The 19,383-nt window shown below is 36.4% G+C and overlaps 1 protein-coding gene across 2 annotated transcripts; it reads left to right on the forward strand.

Annotated features, from left to right (window-relative positions):
* The first annotated feature begins 3,084 nt into the window (after positions 1 to 3,084).
* On the forward strand, positions 3,085 to 15,051 carry LOC122300150 (F-box protein SKIP16-like). 2 transcript variants are annotated; one of them, XM_043110605.1, is made up of 6 exons: positions 3,085 to 3,449; positions 4,570 to 5,286; positions 8,795 to 9,013; positions 10,975 to 11,081; positions 13,191 to 13,317; positions 14,654 to 15,051. In XM_043110605.1, the coding sequence occupies exons 1-5, from the start codon at positions 3,246 to 3,248 to the stop codon at positions 13,309 to 13,311; spliced, it is 1,368 nt and encodes a 455-aa protein (XP_042966539.1). In that variant the 5' UTR covers positions 3,085 to 3,245; the 3' UTR covers positions 13,312 to 13,317; positions 14,654 to 15,051. The 2 variants fall into 2 exon arrangements, with proteins under 2 accessions (XP_042966539.1, XP_042966540.1); XM_043110606.1 differs by lacking the exon at positions 13,191 to 13,317 and having other exon boundaries at positions 3,088 to 3,449.
* The last annotated feature ends 4,332 nt before the right edge of the window (positions 15,052 to 19,383 follow it).

Below are 19,383 nucleotides of genomic sequence, written 5' to 3' on the forward strand. Positions count from 1 at the left end.
GAAAGAAGCCATGTTTGCACCTTAACACTCATGGGACCCAATCATATTCAAGGGAAGGATTTGGGTCATTGCAATGATTTCTGATAGAGGGACCTTATTGATCAGTTATGGGGCACACGGATGGCACATGCCACCCACAGAGATGCTCAGCAATAGCAAAAGGGTGCCACTTGGCATCCATGCATGGAGAGACTCTTGGATTTTCGAGAGGGGCAATGATGAGGGAGAGAGAGTGATGCTCGGTACTAGCAAGATGATGCCACTTGGTGCATGGAGAGACTCTTGGATTTCCGAGAGAGGCAATGGAGAGAGAGAGAGAGGTACTTGACACTACATGTGGCATCATTGTATCAAAAGTCCTTTGTGTATATTTGTTACATAACTTGCTGAGATTTCTCAAAATTTATTATGGTAGTTAAAATGGTAGAAACTGTAAAAGCTACAGAAGATAGCTTTCTAATGGTTCTCGAATTTGATTCGATAGAAGATGAATATACCCTCCAAGCTCGTTTATTGGTTTCTACATGGAAATCATTTTACAACTATTAGAGGACCTTAAAGAGATCTTAGAAGAAGAAGAGGACAAAGGATAATGTTTTTAATTATGTAACACAAGGCAATATTTTGTTGGTCATGAAGGGCCAATGTTTTGGAACTCTAATTTTGTGTGAATGTTGAAACCGTGATATATTTTGAGATATGCTAGATTATGTTTTGGTACCATGCATTACTATTATTTTTCTATTGCGATTTATTCATATTGCTAGAAACATATTAGTTATATTGCATGTTAACTGCCATGAACGAGGGATGTGTAACCTAGTATTACATATTCCGACGCTTTCATCACTATTAAATTCCAAACAAGAGTTGAGGGTCACAAGGAGAAAGCTAGGGCTCAGGGAAGACAAGTGGGAAGGAATTGGGAGGTTTGAAAATGAGTTTAAAAATAATGACGTGGAATTTGACAAATAAGCTAATGGTACGAAAGTTGTAAAAGTTATAATAAGGTATCATTTTCCTTTCAAAACATAAGGCAGTGGGAGTTATTACTTAGAACAATAATATTCCAATTTATTTATAATCCATACACAACTTAAGTAATATATAGGATCTTTAAGCCAGCTGAAGTCCAACTTTTCTCAAAACCCTAGTGAGAGAAGCTCATTCTTCTCTCTAGAAATAAGGCAGCTTTTCTTCCGTCCGAGGGAGGTGGGAGCCTAGGCTTCCCCTCCCTCCATCTCTCTGTTTTTCCATCTATTTTAGTTCCATTTCCATTTATCTTTTCCTCTGTTTGTAGCCTTTTAGTTTTCTGTTTTCAATAAAGTGTCGTTTAGGCGGTGGTTTCGGTGGTCGAAAGCTTCATCTCCCGGTCAAGGAGCCCGAAGTCATTCTCCATTATATCTCGCAGTTGGCGGAGTGGTGGTTTCACGGTGGAGAAGGAGGGCATCGTCTGCGTTTTTGGCCGTGGCATGGTGTGGTCTGAAGTGTGTTTTCTGAGTTTGACCACCATTTTATACTATGTAGCTGGGCATGGTGGAAAACAGAGAGTCTCCGGTGTGGACGGAGTCCAAATGATTTGCCGCCAGAGGTGTTTTGGTTGCTTGCAGGCTTGGATGTAATCCTGTGGGGTGTTTCATCTATGGAAAACAGAGTGGTTTTCGGAATTTAGGCTGAGGTGCATGGGAGAGATAAGGTGAGCTTCTGGGGTGGAGTCCGAACGTAACCCAGCGTGGAGACTCTCTTGGGTGGCGGCCGGAGCGGGGGAGACGTAGCTTTTTGAGGTTTTTTGTTTTCGGTTATGGTTTTGTTTCTGGAAATAAGTTCTGTGCTTGGTCTCTGATTTTGTTTCTGATTCCATTTCATCTAGTTGAAGTGTTGTATGATGGTTTTGGTGGTTATGGGCTGGCGATGGTGACGGGGATGAAGCTAGCGACGGTGAGAAGCCCTTGTGACCTTGATTGGTATATCTTGCATTTTCAAAATGATGGGCTAGCGATGGTGATGAGATGCAGAAAGTGGTTTGTTTTGGTTGGTTTGGTGTGAGAAACCCTTGTGCAGGAAATGTGTGGTGCAGGCTACCAGTGATAATCGTGGGTGCTAACAGGAACATTTGCGCAGAAAGTAGTTGGGCAAAAGGCGAGTGAGCGTACGACGCTTGAGGAGAGCATAGAGTGTTATCAGTTTGTTTTTTATTGGTCTGTTATGGTTGTTTTATTTAGGTTTTAATAAATATTTTTGAAATAGGCAAGTACCTCTCATATTTGAGAATGAGGGTTGTGAGTCCTCTCCTCTTATAGAGGATGAATGTTGGGTAGTTCCTCTCCTCCTTTGGAGGGTGAGAATGTTTTGTGTTGTTTTCTCGCAGACGAGCCGAGATGAACACTTCTATTTTGACAGAATCTCGCATCTCAGTATGGTGTCGTCATTGGAGAGTTTAGAAGTTTTAGACACAGTCCGGCGCAATGAAAATTGTGTACGGGGGAGCATACAACCGATAGGTAGTTGGCTTGTAATCGGGATTTGTTACCTGTAATTATTAGTCACAGCTGTAACTTTTTTCATTCAATAATGAATTGAAGTCTATTTAAAAAAAAAAAGAAAAAGAGTAATATATAGTAATAAAAAAATATAAAGAATGACAAAACAGTTATATAAAATTATTTTATAATATTGAAATGTATTCTTTTTACCAAAGTAGTAAATTGGTTGTGACTGCTATCCTCATTCACTTATATCATACACGTGTTGGCTGATTGGAGGGTGAAAATAAGAACGGCTTCGTCCCATTTTATCTTAATTTAAAATTTTTTATCTCAAAATTTTAAATATTATTTAAATAAAAATATTTTTTAATGTTAAATTTTAAATTTTTTAATCTAATCATTATAAATTTTCAAACTTCTAAAAATTTATAAAAAATCATTTAATTTTTTTAAATTTTAAAATAAAAATAATATTTTAATTTTATATTATTTTTATTTAATCTTTTTTAAATTTATTTTAAAATTTAATCAAACATTTTAATTCAACCTATTTGTTACGATTCGAATATTATTCCCGAGCGTCGCTTACGTCGATACCAGCACGGAGAGAGAGCCACGTAGAAGTAGTGCCTTAAGAACTCGCTCCCAAGCACTCCTACGACAAACATGGAGGGAGAGATGGGGTATAGTGATTGAGAAAGTGAGCTTAGAGAAACGAGCCAGAGCGAGAGAGAGAGAGAGACAGAGAGACAGAGAGAGATGGGTTTGGATTCGGTAGGGGATCTAGCCCTTAACGTTATTCTGACCAAGTTAGGCCCTAAAGAGACGGCCACAGCTGCGTGCGTCAACAAGAAGCTTAGGTCTTTGGCCTCCGAGGATTCCCTCTGGTTCAAGTTCTGCTCTCAAGATCTCCATCTCAATCATCCTCTTGACCCTCTCGGAAACTCTACCCCGTCTTTTAAGGTTCTTTTTATCCCTTTCCCCCTTATCCGTGGATTGTTCATTCCTAGCTACTCTCTTGTTTAATGGTTGTGAATATTCTTATTTTTTGGCTTTAAATTATAATTTATAGTTAGTGGAGCAGCTTGTTTTTGGAAAAAAGGAAGGGGGGGGGGGGGGTTGTGAATTGTTGATTCCATCTTATGTTTTCTATGAGGGTTATTGAATTACGAAACATCGAGTTCTTTGCCCAACTTCCGCAGTCGGAAAATTATATGCTCAAAGTTCTGCTTGAGGTCTCGGAAAAAGATGATTCTTAGCCCAATTTCAACACCGAAGCATCAGAGCATTATACATAGCCTGGTTACTAAAAAAAAAAAAAAAAGAAGAAGAAAAAAAAGAACGACGGCAAGGAAAATGTTTGAATTCCCTCATTTGATTTTATTGATTACCCAATTGAGAGCAAAACTATTAGATTTCATTTTCATCTAGAGGGGTCTTGGGGTTTTTCTTTTCTCGTTCGACGTGAGAGATGGTTTGGTGGGCCTTAGTGGTTAACTCCGTACCTTCCTTTTCAGTTTGAAAAATTGCAGATTACTGAAATGCATATATGAAAAAACAGGTCAAATTCTAAGGTTTCTATTTTATAAGTTTACTATTATGTATTGCTCACTCCTTGTCTTGAGCTAAACAGGTATGCTAGTAGACCACCCCATTAGTAGAGTCAATTTCAGGGGTGTCGTTCAAAGAGTTTTTAGTTCCTGTCAAAAGAAATAGCTTATGCCCGACTCGAGTTTTTGGCTTTCTAATATTCATGAGGAGCACGAATGCTCAAGCACTTAATTGGATATAATGGAAGCCTCTTCCCCCACCTGGTCCTAAGAGAAAAGATTATCATTTCCATTTTTGGGTTACATACAGTTACTTTTACATACAGTTACTTTTTGTATGTCCCAGTGCAGTGAGCTCCTTTTTGCTCATTGAAATTTTATTGCTGGTATCAATTTTTGTTTGTATGAACATACGTTCAGGTTGCAAGGGAAAATCAGTTAATTTAATGCTCTATTGGGTTGTGCTATATTGTAAAATGATTGCAACTGCTTATATTTCTGGAATGACCTTCTCTACTCTCTCTGTCCCCCAGGTGTCTTATCAATTATGGCGGGAAGCTTTCAGCATGTATCCTTGGCTCCTGGTCATGAGAGTTAATAGATGTTGGGGCAGACTTAAGAACTGGTTCGACATTAATTTTCCAGAAGCAAAAGCTACACTTCGCAAGGGTGTATCAGAAGCTGATATTCAAGAGTCGGAGAGAATCCTGAAAGTGAAACTGCCTCTACCCACAAGGATCCTCTACCGTTTTTGTGATGGTCAAGAATTTACAAAATCTTTAGTAAGTTCACATGGAAGCTCATTGGGCCTCATAGGTGGCTATTCTTTTTATCAACACTTTGTAAATGTGTATTTGTTACCTTTAACTGAGGTGATTTCAGAAACAAAGGCAATTGTACGTCGTCCTAGGTTCTCCAGCAGATCAAAGTATATTGTTGTGGCTGCTTCTTCCACAAATGTCGAAAAGTTCTTTTTCCTGAACTGTACCACTGGTCAACTCTATGTTGGTACTGCAAATCTTCCAACTCATGGAGAAATGATTCCTTGTGTACCAAATGCATTAATAAGTTCGGTGCACAATTTCAATGGTGATCAACAGCCGGACGCAATGCTGCTATGGTTAGAAGAACATGTACGTCGCTTAGAAAATGGAATAATTAAACTCCGTGAGGAAGGTGGTTTCAAAAGTATCAATCTGTTTCCAGAGGAACCTCCACTCTGTTCCACTGCTATAACCAATGGAGTTAAAGTAAGTCAAAAGATAGGTTTGCATATTTTAGCTTTGCATGTGTTTGTTTTGCCATAGTGAGAAAAACCATAGTGGTGCACGACACATCCTACATAGATGAATGATGAAATTTGACTTTGTTATATAGGCCCTGGCACAGACATTCATGTTCTCAAGGCTGCACTTTAGTTATGGAAAAAAAGCTGTAACTTGGAAACCTTCTTTGTTGCCCTGCTGCACGAGGGAGTTGGTGTCTATGCTGTATGATCAGATTGCTTGATAGGCCACAGATTGTTATTACTTTTTAATTTTTCTTTTAAACGTTAGAATTCCTTGGCTGGAAGTGAATTTCAGGCAAGTTGAGAGCTATATCTACTAGTTGGCAGATAACATGACTTTTTTGGTTTGTTCTGGTTTCTATGTTTTTGCATGGAAACTAAAACAAATGATTAAATGACAATATATTTTGACAGTTGAAGTATAGTTTTTGCCTTTAAAAGATGTTTGGATTTTGAAGAGGATCAGTGATAAAGGATCACATTGCTGGACATTTTGAAGAGCTGCTTTTGGAACCTTTTGAATGGAGGTCTAGATTATTAGATGGAATATCTTTTGAGGCCATTGATCAGACTAGTATCGTTTGGTTGGAGAGATCCGTTGAAGAGGAAGAGGTACAACAGGTAGTGAGGAAAATGAATAGAGACAAAGGTCTGACCCCTGATGGTTTTACTGTGGCATTTTTTCAGACTTGTTGGGAGGTGGTGAAAGAGGATGTCATGCAGATTTTTTGTGAATTTTTCACTTTTGGGAAATTTGAGAAGAGTTTAAATGCTACATTTATTGCACTTATCCCTAAAAAGGCTGTTGCAATAGAGGTTCAAGATTTTCGCCTATTAGTCTTGTGGGTAGTTTGTACAAGATCATCTCAAAAGTCCTTGCTAATAGGATGAGCACAATTATGGATAAAATCATCTCTAAATCTCAAAATGCATTTGTTAGGGGTAGAAAAATATTTGACTCGGTCCTTATTGCTAACAAATGTTTGGATAGCAAGATCATGTTAGGAGTCTCGGGTATTTTATGCAAATTGTACATGGAGAAGGCCTATGATCATGTTAATTGGGAATTCCTTTTTTATTTGTTGAGGAGATGTGGCTTTGGGGAGAGATGGAGGGTGTGGATGAGGCATTGTGTGTCAACGGTTCACTTCTCAGTCTTGGTAAATGGTGATCTTGTGGGTTTCTTTAATAGTTTGCAGGGGTTGCGACAAGGCAATCTATTATCACCTCTCTTATTTGTTATTGTCATGGAGGCCCTAAGCAGAATGTTGTCGGCTTCAATGTAGGGTGGCTTTTTCTCAGGTTATTGGTTCTACCAATATTTCACATCTTTTGTTTGCAGATGACATGCTGTTATTTTGTGAGGCAAATCTAGGTCATGTTCAATCTTCAAAGGCTATTTTACTTTGTTTTGAAGCGGTCTCCGGGTTAAAGATAAATCTCTCTAAAACGGAGATGGTTGCTGTGGGTAATATACGCAATGTCAAAACATATTGGGATGTGTGGTCTCTTCGCTGCCTATGAAGTACCTTGGCCTTCCGTTGGGAGCATCATTAAAAGCCAAGACTATTTGGGATGAGGTGCTAGAGAAAATAGAGCATAGGCTTGTTGGGTGGAAAAAGGTTGTATTTTCTAAAGAGGGTCGGATTACACTAATAAAGAGTACCCTCTCAAACCTTTCCACATACTTTTTGTCATTATTTCCTCTTCCAGTTAGTGTTGCCTTTCGGATTGAGAAGCTTCAATGCGATTTTCTGTGGAGTGGACTTGGTGATGAGTTTAAGTTTCATTTAGTTGGGTGGGATAAAGTGTGCTCTCCCTTGAGGGGTGGTGGATTGGGGGTTTGCAATGTGAGGGCCTTCAATAAGGCCCTTCTTGGGAAATGACTGTGGGGATATAACTATGAGAGGGAAGCACTATGGAAGGTGGTGATTGATACTAAGCATGGGAGTATAAGGGGGTTGGTGCTCTAATGAAGTTAGGGGGGCATATGGAGTGGGGTTATGGAAGCATATCCGGAAAGGTTGGTGGTCTTTCTCTAGCAACACTAGGCTGTGTATGGGGGATGGAAATAGAATCAGTTTTTGGCATGATGTTTGGGTTTGAGATATGGCTCTTAAAGATGTCTATCCGTCTATTTTCAGAATAGCACAGGAACAAGATGCTTTGGTGGCTGACCATCGGGAAATGGCTAATGGTTCGCAGCAATGGAATGTTAGCTTCATTAGGGAGGCACATGATTGGGAAGTAGGTGTCCTGGTGGAGTTCTTTAACTTGCTATACACCATTGGTCCTGCTGTTACAGTGGTGGATAAGTTGGAGTGGCGGCATTCCAGCAAAGGAAAATTTTCTTTGTGCTCTTTCTATAAGACTCTCATTGCTCAAGCTAGTAATCATTTTCCTTGGAAGAACATTTGGCAGAGTAAAGCTCCTCCTAAGGCTAATTTTTTTTTTTTTTTGTTTGGACGGCAGCCTTAGGGAAGATTATGACCATTGATAATCTAAGAAAATGTGGGCTTATCATCATTGACTGGTGCTGTATGTGTAGAAATAGTGGTGAAACAGTGGATCATTTACTACTACATTGTGAGTTTGCAAGGGCCATATGGAATTACTTTTTCAGTAAAGTGGGATTAGCATGGGTTATATGCTGGGGAGGGTGGTTGAACTACTAGCTAGTTGGAGAGGGATCACGGGGACACCACAGATTGCAGCTGTGTGGAAGATGGCTCCCATTTGTCTATTTTGGTGCATCTGAAGTAAAAGAAATCATATAAGTTTTGAGGATCGTGAGTGCTCCTTGGAAGAGTTTAAGAGTTTTTTTTTTGGAAGACTTTATTTATTTGGGCCATTGCTATAGATTTAAATGGTCTCAGCTTCCATGATTTCCTTATAACCGTTTTTAGCTCCTAAATAGGTGTAATCAAATGCATACCTCCTGTATATTTGGGATATGCCTATTTATATATCAATAAAATATCTTCTTACTTACCAAAAAAAAAAGATATTTGGATTTAGGAGCTGTTTTTTTCTGAAAGCAAAAGAATTCAGACATTGCCAATATGGGGATCAGAATGGTCTATAGTTTCTTTTTCAAATTAAAAATAATTACCAAAACATAGATGGTCAGTTGAAGCATTGCCTGAATATGAATTATGCTTACACTTACCGAAGTTAAGATTCCTGCAACTACTTTTCACGTATGAATTGTATCTTGTACTTATAGGGAGGCCTCATTATTCTTGAGTATTAACTTATATCTGACAACAGTGTCTTTTCTCTTTCTTCTAATATTTTGATTGTCATAATTGAGTCATTTTTAAAGCATCTTGTGACAAGAATGTGTTGGCTTGGGTAGAGTGTAGTAGCAGTTATGGTGTGATTGGTGTTGCTAATCATATTAGACTACAACTACTGTTGTCTTCCCTTTTGTTTTATGGAAACTAATAACAGATGATTATTTTTTTAAGGTACGTGCTTCTGCTGTGTTTGTTCCGGAGTCTGCTGATCTTCAAAACGATAATGAGATGTATGCATTTTCTTATTCAATCCGCATGTCCCTCCTGCCTGAAGGATGTTTTATTCAAGGAATATGCTTCAATTCATGTCAACTGCATCGAAGGCACTGGATCATCCGTGCTAATGACATTGTGATATCTGACGTGAATGGTGAAGCTGTAATAGGAGAGGTAGAATTTCATACAACAAATTATCTTGTATAAGTCCCCATGCTATTTTGTGTAAACTTGGTCTGAATGGAAAATCATAATTCCTTTTCTCAATGAATCGAATAGCACTCAGTTTCTCCATCTTTTTGTGAATTTTGTTATGAAAGAATCTTGGGCACCAATGTGAATTTATGTTATGCACAAGCTTAGCATGAACTTCAAGCAAGATTTTTGCTGTATATAAGTTGAATTTTGCATAAACACCATCAAGAATATAAATGTCTCATGGAAGAGGCATGTGTTGGTGATTTATTGTCTTGAAAAGTTGTAAAATAATCTATTGACCATCTGTTGCTTCATTGTGAGTCAGCTACTGCTTTTTGGTATTCTATTTTTTCTCTATTTGGAGTGGGTCATGGCTTCAGGAGCCTTGAGGAGCAGTGGCTTTCTTGGGCGTGTTTGTAAGGGCAGTTTAGTAGCTATCATTGTGAAGTTTCATAGATGTTGGTTCCATCTTGTTCAATCATGTGTATTTTGAGAAAAAGAAATGACTTGAGCTTTAAAGACTCAGATTTCAGTAGGAGAGCTTAGGGCTCTTATCATCAAAACCCTTCATCTTTGGACGGCTGCTTATATTTTTTCTGATATACCTAGTTTTCTGGCTTTTGTTCTGATTTTTTCTTTTTCCTATTTGCGTGTCTATTGTATTCTTCATGTGTACTTGGTTTGCACCTCTTTTTAAGTTTCAATAAGATCTATCTTAAGTATCATCTAAGAAGAAGAATAATATCTTAATACAATATCCAAGTCTGCCTAGAGTATGTGATTTTCTAGGCCTGATATACAATTTGGGACAAAGGAGGTAGAAATTGAGCTTTAAGCTTTGGTAGATTAATAGGTAGAAGTATCTCTCTCTCTCAACTCTTTCTGATGTGAAGGTCCTTTCAAATTTAATTGCTGAAGGTGTTGCCTTCTGTCACGTGAGTAGCCTTTTTTCTTTTGGCTGGATTTGACCTTACTGTAACCAATTAGATTATGAGTCGTGAGTTTATTGCAGTGAGTAATGTTGGATATAGTCCTAGAATGCGCAAGCCTCACACAGTCCCTTTGAAAAAGTGGGGTTCACCATGAAAAAGCGCTTTTTCACGTGGGTCCCAGGTGTGCAGCACTTTTTTTCGAAGGGAATGCATGGGACTTGCACACCCTAGAGCTGCACAAATCATTTTCCTATTGCATTTGCATTTGCATGGTAGTTGAATCTATCTTGCATCCGGTCTTTGATTTTGCATCCTCATATCGTATAAATGTCTCTTAAGATGTGAGATTTTATGGCGTGCCTTGCCTTTAAGTGATGAAATTGAAACTTCGATAATAGAGGGTATGAAACTCTAGAGCAGTGCTCCTGGGACAAGGGTATGCTAGTGGGGCTGGTTGAATTGATTTTTCTAATTGGCAAAGATAGGAACATAGATCTAATCTGGTCTTCTTGGAAGTGATGATGTCTTGCCGAAAACCTACAAAAACTTCTTATCCAAGAGAGTACTTGAATCACAAAGCTTAACTCTCCTATTTCTTTAATGGACCATAATATATATCATATTCTCCAGTCTCGGGTCAAAATTTGATGACATTTTTATTAAAAATGATTTTAGTGATAACAATCCATCACTTTGGGTTCAGACCTGCACATCTAACATCCCAGGCTGAGGTCATGCCAAAGATGGAGTTAAATCAGGCTTGGAGGCTGAACTGAGGGAAACCTCAGCCCAACTCAGCAAGGACTGATTAACAGCCTCGACATGAAGTGAAGCAGAAAAATGACTAGTTTTTATGACATGAAAAATATCAATCTTGCCTTCCTAGTTCTCTTAAACATCTGTGGGTGTATTGCTGTTTTATTTGATTTAGTGTCAGCTATGCTCAAAAGTAGAGTACTTTCTGGGAAGTGTCTGAAATCTTATTATTGTTTTGTGTCTTTGCAGTTCCCACTATTGCTTCCAGGTGGGAAAGAATTTGTTTATGAGAGTTGCACGCCTCTACCAACTTCTTTGGGCTCCATAGAGGGCTCTTACACATTTGTCCCTGGCAGGTACTCCTTATACCCACATCATTTATTCAAGTTATATTTCTTTGAATATGCCTTAAGTCTCCATACGAAATATGATACCATATGCAAGTGGATAAAACCTGTTGCAGATGAAAGGAGGGTCTTCAGTACTTCCTTTGGTTAAAGAATTGCATTTGTGATAGTCAATAGAAATAGAATCACAGTGGCCATTTCCTGCCTAATAGGGGCCTAAGTAGGTGATTGCACTACTGTCCTTCTCCCCAGCTAAATAACTTTTATTAAGTTCTATTAATGATGAAAAAAGAAGAAGACATAATTTGGAGTAAATGGGGGCATACATTAGATACGCCTAGTGACAACAAGAGAATAGGGTAAGAAGACTCTGGAAACTAAAGCTAGAGAGACCTATTAATGAATGTTTGTATGGAAGATTTTCTATAAAAAATCTGAAATTATTAAGAAAAAGTTTTTAAATGAATTTTATTGAGTTTTGTGAAAGTGGCATGACCTCTAGAAAATATGTATTGGTTGAGACAGTTTGAAATATGGTTTTATTTAAGATTTGTAAAAGTAGTGGGGCCTATTGAAAATATATTTGCGAAAAAATGTTCTTTTTGTATTTTGTAAAAATTGTTTTTCTTTTTTGTATTGTTGTCATGGAAATCGAGGTAAATGATCAAGTGGAATTCTTTCTGAAAAAAAAAATTATAATTAAAGTTGATTCAGTTGAGAATGAAAAAATGTTTTAAAAACTCTCGAGAATATGGCCTATAGGTTGGCTACCATCTATTGGTAAATGCAGCGGAAAGAAAGTCTCAAGGTTTTTTGCGGTCCTTGAGGTGTCTTTGCTTTGGTCATTTCTCTCTCCATATGCAACACATCAAACAAACTGGGATCATTTTCCACTCACTATGTTGGCTATCAAACCCCTTCAAGAATGTTAACGGATCTACCACCCGTCTAGGCATATCCAACTTGGTCCAAAAGACCAACAGTTTGACATGGTGTGGTTGCTACCTAATAGTAATGTAAAAGAGATCCTTGGATTCGACATTCCTCTTTCATATACAGCATCATTCTACCTTCATTAACATGTCTTCTATAGGATGTATACAAGGGGAACGCCTAAATAGAAATATAAACAAATATAAGGAAATCATGAAAATCAGCCCATGGTAAAGAACATTGAAGAGAAACATTTTAAGCTTATCCATCATCCACTCACTATTCTCAAAAGTTTCTATAATTTCTTTCTTTTCAAATGCATCACACCAGGCAAATAGAAACCACCTTCTATATTGCTGCAATTGGTGAGCTGCCATATAACCCTCTCCAACTTGCAATGAGATCTACCATCCTTCTGGGCATTACTCAATTTAGTCCAACTCTACCAAAAATTTCATCCTACAAGACTTCATAATGGAGTAAATGATGGTATGCAGGTTCCCCCCTCTTTTTGCACATTCAACACCAGTTTGTCACAGTGATATGACATTTCCATAGATTATCCATAGTGAGGATCTTCCCTATGGAGGCTGTCCAAGTGATAAAAAACAATGAGAACTGCTCTTGAGGGAGGAGCCTTGCTGCAACACCCCCCCATCCCTCGTAAGGTCAAGAATGCTACTAATTTTTTAAAAATCGCTTAGGAGCCAGGGATAAAAGATTCCATAATTTGAAAATAAAACAAAATCAACCTTTTTAAATACTAAAAATTAAAAGATCATCAATGGAAGAACTTGTTAAAACAATTCAATGCCTTGTTCTTAACAAAATAACTTGTTAATAAATAAAAGCATAAATCTAAAATCTTCATAACGGTCTAGGCCTTTGCATTGTCTCCCTAAGTCAAGTCCCATCATGCAGCATTATACTCACATTGACCATAACCTGGGTGGTTAAAACATTTAAAGCATACAAAAATAAGTTGAATACTTTACAAGCAGCACATCATGCAGTGGAAATATCATAAATAACAGAGGCTTCTCTTTTAAGACATCGTGCATAAAACATAAAACATTCATCATTCGTTATTTCATGTAGCATTTCATACATCATATCATATCCGTCACAACTGTCACATTCGTCGTTCGCCCTCACACAATTACCCCCATGTGCTCGTGTTGGCAGTTGCGACAATCATGATCTCACCTGTAGGCCTCGAGTGAGATCCTGTAAACCTTTGAAAGAGATTGTTGTCATTAGGTGCATGGCTAATGAGCCACTCCCGGCGTTGTTCTCCGCCCCTTAATCTATGGTACCATAATCTGTCTTCAGTTATCATTTATCTGTCATCAATTATCAACACCACGCTAATCATTCGGTCATTGAATAACATTATTCATGCTGTCAAATTCATTCCCATTCACATACTTTCATAATTATGGGCTACATAAAATGGGTCTATCAATGAATCGGCTTTACATATAATAATATTTTAAAAACCATGACACCGGCAATCAAGTTTTCGTTTATAAAACATGTTCAAAATTTCATTTTGAAAAGATGCGTTCTGAAAAGAGATGATCATATATACTTGCATACTTTAGAAAACATGTGTCATAGTCAAGTGCATGATCATATTACTTACCTTGATCCTTTATGCATAAAGTAACTTTGTGCAAATTTTTCACAAGAACGTCACCCATGTACATGGGCTATGCCTATTGCTATCAATAAAAGTTTCTTGCTTACCTATAAAAAATTCAAGCACATCAATAGGAATATATATAAACATGTCATCACATTAACATTATACACAGTCAAGCAATAATTTCTGAAATCTTTCCTAATGATTCTATTATTTCCTTATGTTCTAGATAATTCTTATATTCAGGATTTATGGCATCTAGGCTAGCATTATACTCCAAAAACCTGCTCAATCATATGCTCTTAAAAATTCTAGCATGGTATCTATTCTTTGTCATGCAACCTGTGGCCCTCTAGCTCTTTTCTTTAACCTCTATATCATGTTTAATCTACTCTATCATGGCATGTGTATCTTTCCTATCAATCTTCAACATTCATGCCCTAGATGGTCCAATCTATACCTTGATGCCTTCATGCATAATCAACATGTAAATTTCGTGATATGCGAGCCTAATCTATGTAGGCAATTCAAGAACCATGTGGTGAGGAGAGATACCATGAGAGGGGGAGGGAAAAGTGAGGTTTGTTGTGTTTCAAGGTGGCTGCCATGGGGATAGGTTTGCTTTCTTCAATTTGGTTTCAACTATGGTGTAGAAGGGTTGGCATTTAGCAAGAGAGGAAAAGAGGGGAGAGATCTATTTTTTCCTGATTTTAATTGAAATCTCGAAAGTAATAGGTAAATCCTACCCCAAAAGAGTGTTTTTGGATTTCGTTATCTGGCCTTTTTACAGCAAAGCACAAAATAATAGTTGACTCATATACTCAGCACACAGAAGTTCCTTTTATTTATTCCATAATCTAATGTGAATGGCGTGAATTTAGAACTTTTTGGGTTTAGAACAATTAAAGTATATATATTTTTTTAAAGCTGGTGTCATTCAGTGACCACTTACCATCTATTGGACGGCCTATGAATGTCATTTTGACTTGATGTGTGCATGTAGGTTAAAAAACCCAAAAGGTGCTCCATTTGAAGTTGAAGTAGCAAGGGTTCCCCTCCAGTTGCCAGACTACATTTTCTGATGCCTGTAACTCGAGCATATATGATTACGTATGATGTGGTTTTTGTTAATATTTATGAAAGCTTGTTACCTTTTCTTGGATGTTGCCTGTGCACTAGTACTGTGTTGTGCAGCTACAAACATATGAATGGTCGTTATAAGGCTCATGTCTCGTTTCTTTATTTGGAGTTAGCTCTGAATATATGAAGGATTCGTATTTCGTATTTTGTATTTCTTTATCTTGTGCACTCTCAGGATTAGTCGGGATGCTCTTCCCAGACATTTGATGCCAATAAATAAATAAATAAAAGCTCCAAATATATGGAGGATTCATATGCTTAGAAGATCCGCATACTATATATCAATTCGATGGGGTTGCTGTGTGATCGGCATTCTGTGTTTGCCAAAGGATTTCAAATATAATCTCTCAGTAAGTGTAGAGCCAACTTTATCAGTTATAGTATTTCCAAAACTGGCTTATAAAACAGTTGATCTCTTAATAAAACTTCACGTAAAAAAACACACATGATCAAATTTATACTTTGATATTGTCGAGAAACAAGATTAACTACCAACGAGGTTGAGATCTATTTTTGAATGACCAAAAGATTTAGTTTGATATTGTCGGACCCAAATTTGGGTTCCGATGAGTATATTTCATCTATTTTAATTTTTTACTCTTTTTGCATGCATTTTTTTTAAAAAAAAAAAAAATCACTTCTTTAATTACTTTAAAAAAAAAAAAAAAAGCATCGGGACACACTCTTGGGACCCAACTATTGATGGATTTAGCATTTATGATGGCCAAAAGATGACCTAATCTACTTTTAGGACACAACCAACGTGAGTCGTATAGGAACTCCCCAGAGATTTCTCCTTGCGATTTTTTTTTTTTTTTTTTTTTTCTACACTATATGCAACTACACTTGGGCCTGTAACAAGATACTCATATATATTTTTTTCCAAATATCATTGAAACATAATATTTTTAATTTTTAATTTTTTTTATCTAATCATTACCTAATTATTATCCAAACACAAAATTCAATATAACTTTTTTAAACTTTCAAACAAAATGCAAAAAACAATATATATATATTTTTAATTTCAAAACAAAAATAATATTAAATTTTTTTAACTATAATATTTTATTCAAAATTTCTCTATACTTTCTTAAAATTCAATAAAATATCTTAATTTAAATTATTTTGCTATAAATTACAAACTATTTCACTATTATTTAATACTTTTCTAAGATATTTTAGGTGCCGAACGAATTCTTGGGCAGGTTTAGTAAATGAGAATTCTCATCTTAAACTCAAAATTTTCATTTTATCATTACAATTTTTTAAAATTTCTACACAAAATATAATAAACGATTTAACCTTTTCAAATCCCAAAACAATAATAATACTAAAATATAATATTTTAAACTTTCATCTCAAATTCAAAATTCTAATCTCTATCTCCAAACCTGCCCATGTATGGAATGCAGGAAGATTTTTTTTCGACTCCCTCTATTTCAATAGCTCTTTCTGGAAGGAAAAAATAAGCTGAATTAGTGCTAATTCCTTGAGATCACTTTGCATACAATTAAATTTTCTAAGGAATGTAAATACGAGAGAATACCTTATTCTTCTTCTTCTTTTTTTTTTATTTTTATTTTTTATTTTATTTTTACCTTTTTAAAAAAGAGCCAGTAGCCACTCACATAGCAGTTGCATCTCAAGTTTATTAATACCTTGTTATTCAGGAAAACAAACTTTTCCATCTTTTGAGTTTTCACGATAAGAGAAGGGTAGAACTTAGCTGTACGTAAGCAATCCAGAATAACCTCATAGTCTTTTCTTTAATTTCATAGCGTTGAATGCTTGCTCACCAAGAATAAGAAATGTCCAAAAGAACGGCTAAAATCAATTGAAGATTAACTTAGACCTTGTTTGTTTTTGCATATGAGTTAAGATAAAAATTAAAAATTGAATAAAATATTTTTAGAATATATTTTTTTAATATTATTATTGTTTTAATATTTAAAAAAAAGTTGAATTGTTTATTTTATTTTATTTAATATTATTAATAATTAGATGAGATGAGATGTGTTGTGAAAACAAACGAGGCTATTTAATTAAATAATTAACTATTCACTTAGGCGCTGTTTGGTTTCATAAACGGTCTAATTCTATCTTATCTCATCTCATCTCAACTCAACATTTAAATACAATTCAAACACAAACATAAATACTTTTTAATTTCAAATTTTAACTTTTCAACTTTTTCATCAAATCATTACTTAACCATTACAATTTTTCCAAACTTCAAAACAAAACAAAACAATTCAACTTTTTCAAATTTTAAAACAAAAATAATATTAAAAAATTATAGTATAACTATGTTTTAACTTTATAATATATTTATTCAACCTTTTTTTTTTTATCTCTCATTTCCCAAAACCTAATAAAATATCTTAATTTAAACTGTTTAACTACTATTCATAAATTATCTCATTACTATTTATAGATTGCTCATCTCATTTTATCTCATCTGTATAACTAAACAAGGCTTCATCAAGATCAATATTTTAGTCAACCCAAGTCTATCGATGGACTTTATTTGGGCTTTGAGCATCACTTACACAATATGCTTATTTTTAGAAAAATTCTACTCATCACCCTCACACTACACACCACACATAATTTTAATTCTTTTATTTATTTTTCTTACTAAATGTGTGGTATGGATGATGAGTAGAAAATTTTAATTATTTTTAGCTCAATATAATTAGGTTGCAAAGAAAAGATAAACAACCATCTCTGACGGGCTCAAAATGACCGATCACAATTTATTTCACAATAAAATTGTAATTGCACGTCTAGTGTTTATTTTTGTAAGTTTTGCATTGAACGTTAAATATTTTATTCACTTCTCAAAGACCTTATTAATGCCTTCATGGAATATCTGTAATGAATTTAAGTGCATAAAAATCTTGAGACTTATTAGACCTAGTTTGAGGACTTATCTCAACCCATTTCATCTCACCTCATCTTATTTCTTTTCTAAATATCACTTAAATTTAAATATTTTTCAATTTCAAATCTTTAACTTTTTTATCTAATCATTATAACTTTTTCAAATTTTAAAACAAAACACAAAAACTCAAGCCTTTTCAAATCTTAAAACAAAAATCATATTAAAAAAATCATATTCTAACTGTTAAGAACGTATTTCACACTACCAACCACACGGATGACCTATAAAGAACAAAGAGGCAGCACTGGTTGCCCTGAGGACACTCTAATACCAAAATTAGAATAATATGAGGGTAAGTGTAGAAGATGAAGTAGATCAAGTGAAGTATTTGTTACCTCTCATAAACTATTTATAGAGGCATTCCAAGAAAGAAATAACCATCCTCCATGATTATATCTCCAATGGTTTTCCTTGTTAGTTGGAGTGATCCCTTCCTTATATAACAATGGTGTTATCCAATTAACGCCCTGCTCCTGGGTCGCTGTAGGCTATCAGACTTACTGGTATAACATGATTATAGACATATTGGGCCCATAGGTACCAAACAGTTACCCCGCTAATTTTCTTCGTGGTACACGTGAGAAATTAATTTGTTCTCCCTGCTAGCCTTAGATTTTAAATAAAGTCCTTATGGGGTCATGACATGTGTTCATAACCGTTACTGCTTTCGTTCTTTTCCATTGCCAAGAATGCTAACCATCAATACATAAGTAACTTCTCAGCTTCTCAAGGTCCTTCCAGAACCTCATCATTGTTCCCTTCGCTTACTGCCTCTTCTCCTTTCTTGGTTTTTCGCCATTGAAAATTCCTCGACGAGCTCTTCTTTCAATTTTTTGCTCTTTACCCTGTTCTTGTTTTTGCAATTCCCTATACTTCTTTGCCCAATGGCTCTCAACGGTGCCTCTCTGATTCGTTCTACAATGGAGACCTCTCCTAGGGTTTCTTCTTCTTTGGAAGCCAAATCTTCTGAAGGCCAAACAACCCCTTTCTTCGAGGGATTTTCTTGGCGCTCGACTATCTCTACTAAGGAACAGACCAAGTTGTGAACAAATTGTCCTGTTCCTGGGTTCGTGGAGCTTGTGATTCCCCCTACGGGTGATGGTGTTGTCGACAAAGAGGGTTTTTTTGAGCGTGTGGCCCTTACTGTTAGTGCCCTAACAAGTGGATTATGACTTCCATTTTGCCGCCCTGTGCGCGACGTTCTCCACTTTCTTAAGATTTCTGCTGCCCAACTATTCCCACATGGCTGGCATGTATTGTTGTGTTCTTGCGTAGTATTTTGTATGGCGTTGGAGCCCATGGGGGAGAGATACCCCGATTTGACGGCTCATGAGTTATTTTCCTTCTATTCCACGAATCTACTTGATGACTTGCAAAATTTCGTATTGCAGAATTTACAAGATCGCTCGAGCGGAGGCTTTTGGCCACTCGAGCGAATTCAGGCAGATTCAAACGCTCGACTGCCGCTCGACAGGGAGCTCGAGCGACTTGCTGGAAAACAAAGGTCACTCGAGCGGAGACATTGGCCGCTCGAGCGAAATCAGGCAGAGTCGAACGCTCGACGTGCGCTCGACACCCCGCTCGAGCGAACATCGTATTTTGACAGATCTAGGGTCTTCCGCCGTCACACCATATAAAAGGGATTT

Source organism: Carya illinoinensis, chromosome 2 (assembly GCF_018687715.1).
Source record: "Carya illinoinensis cultivar Pawnee chromosome 2, C.illinoinensisPawnee_v1, whole genome shotgun sequence".
In the NCBI taxonomy this organism is placed as follows: domain Eukaryota; kingdom Viridiplantae; phylum Streptophyta; class Magnoliopsida; order Fagales; family Juglandaceae; genus Carya; species Carya illinoinensis.

Excerpts from the sequence above, each read along its gene's own strand:
- LOC122300150 (XM_043110605.1), top strand. The coding sequence starts at position 3,246 with ATGGGTTTGGATTCGGTAGGGGATCTAGCCCTTAACGTTATTCTGACC. Across the intron at positions 3,450-4,569 it reads ACTCTACCCCGTCTTTTAAG|GTGTCTTATCAATTATGGCG; the intron begins GTTCTTTTTATC and ends TCTGTCCCCCAG. Across the intron at positions 5,287-8,794 it reads CTATAACCAATGGAGTTAAA|GTACGTGCTTCTGCTGTGTT; the intron begins GTAAGTCAAAAG and ends TATTTTTTTAAG.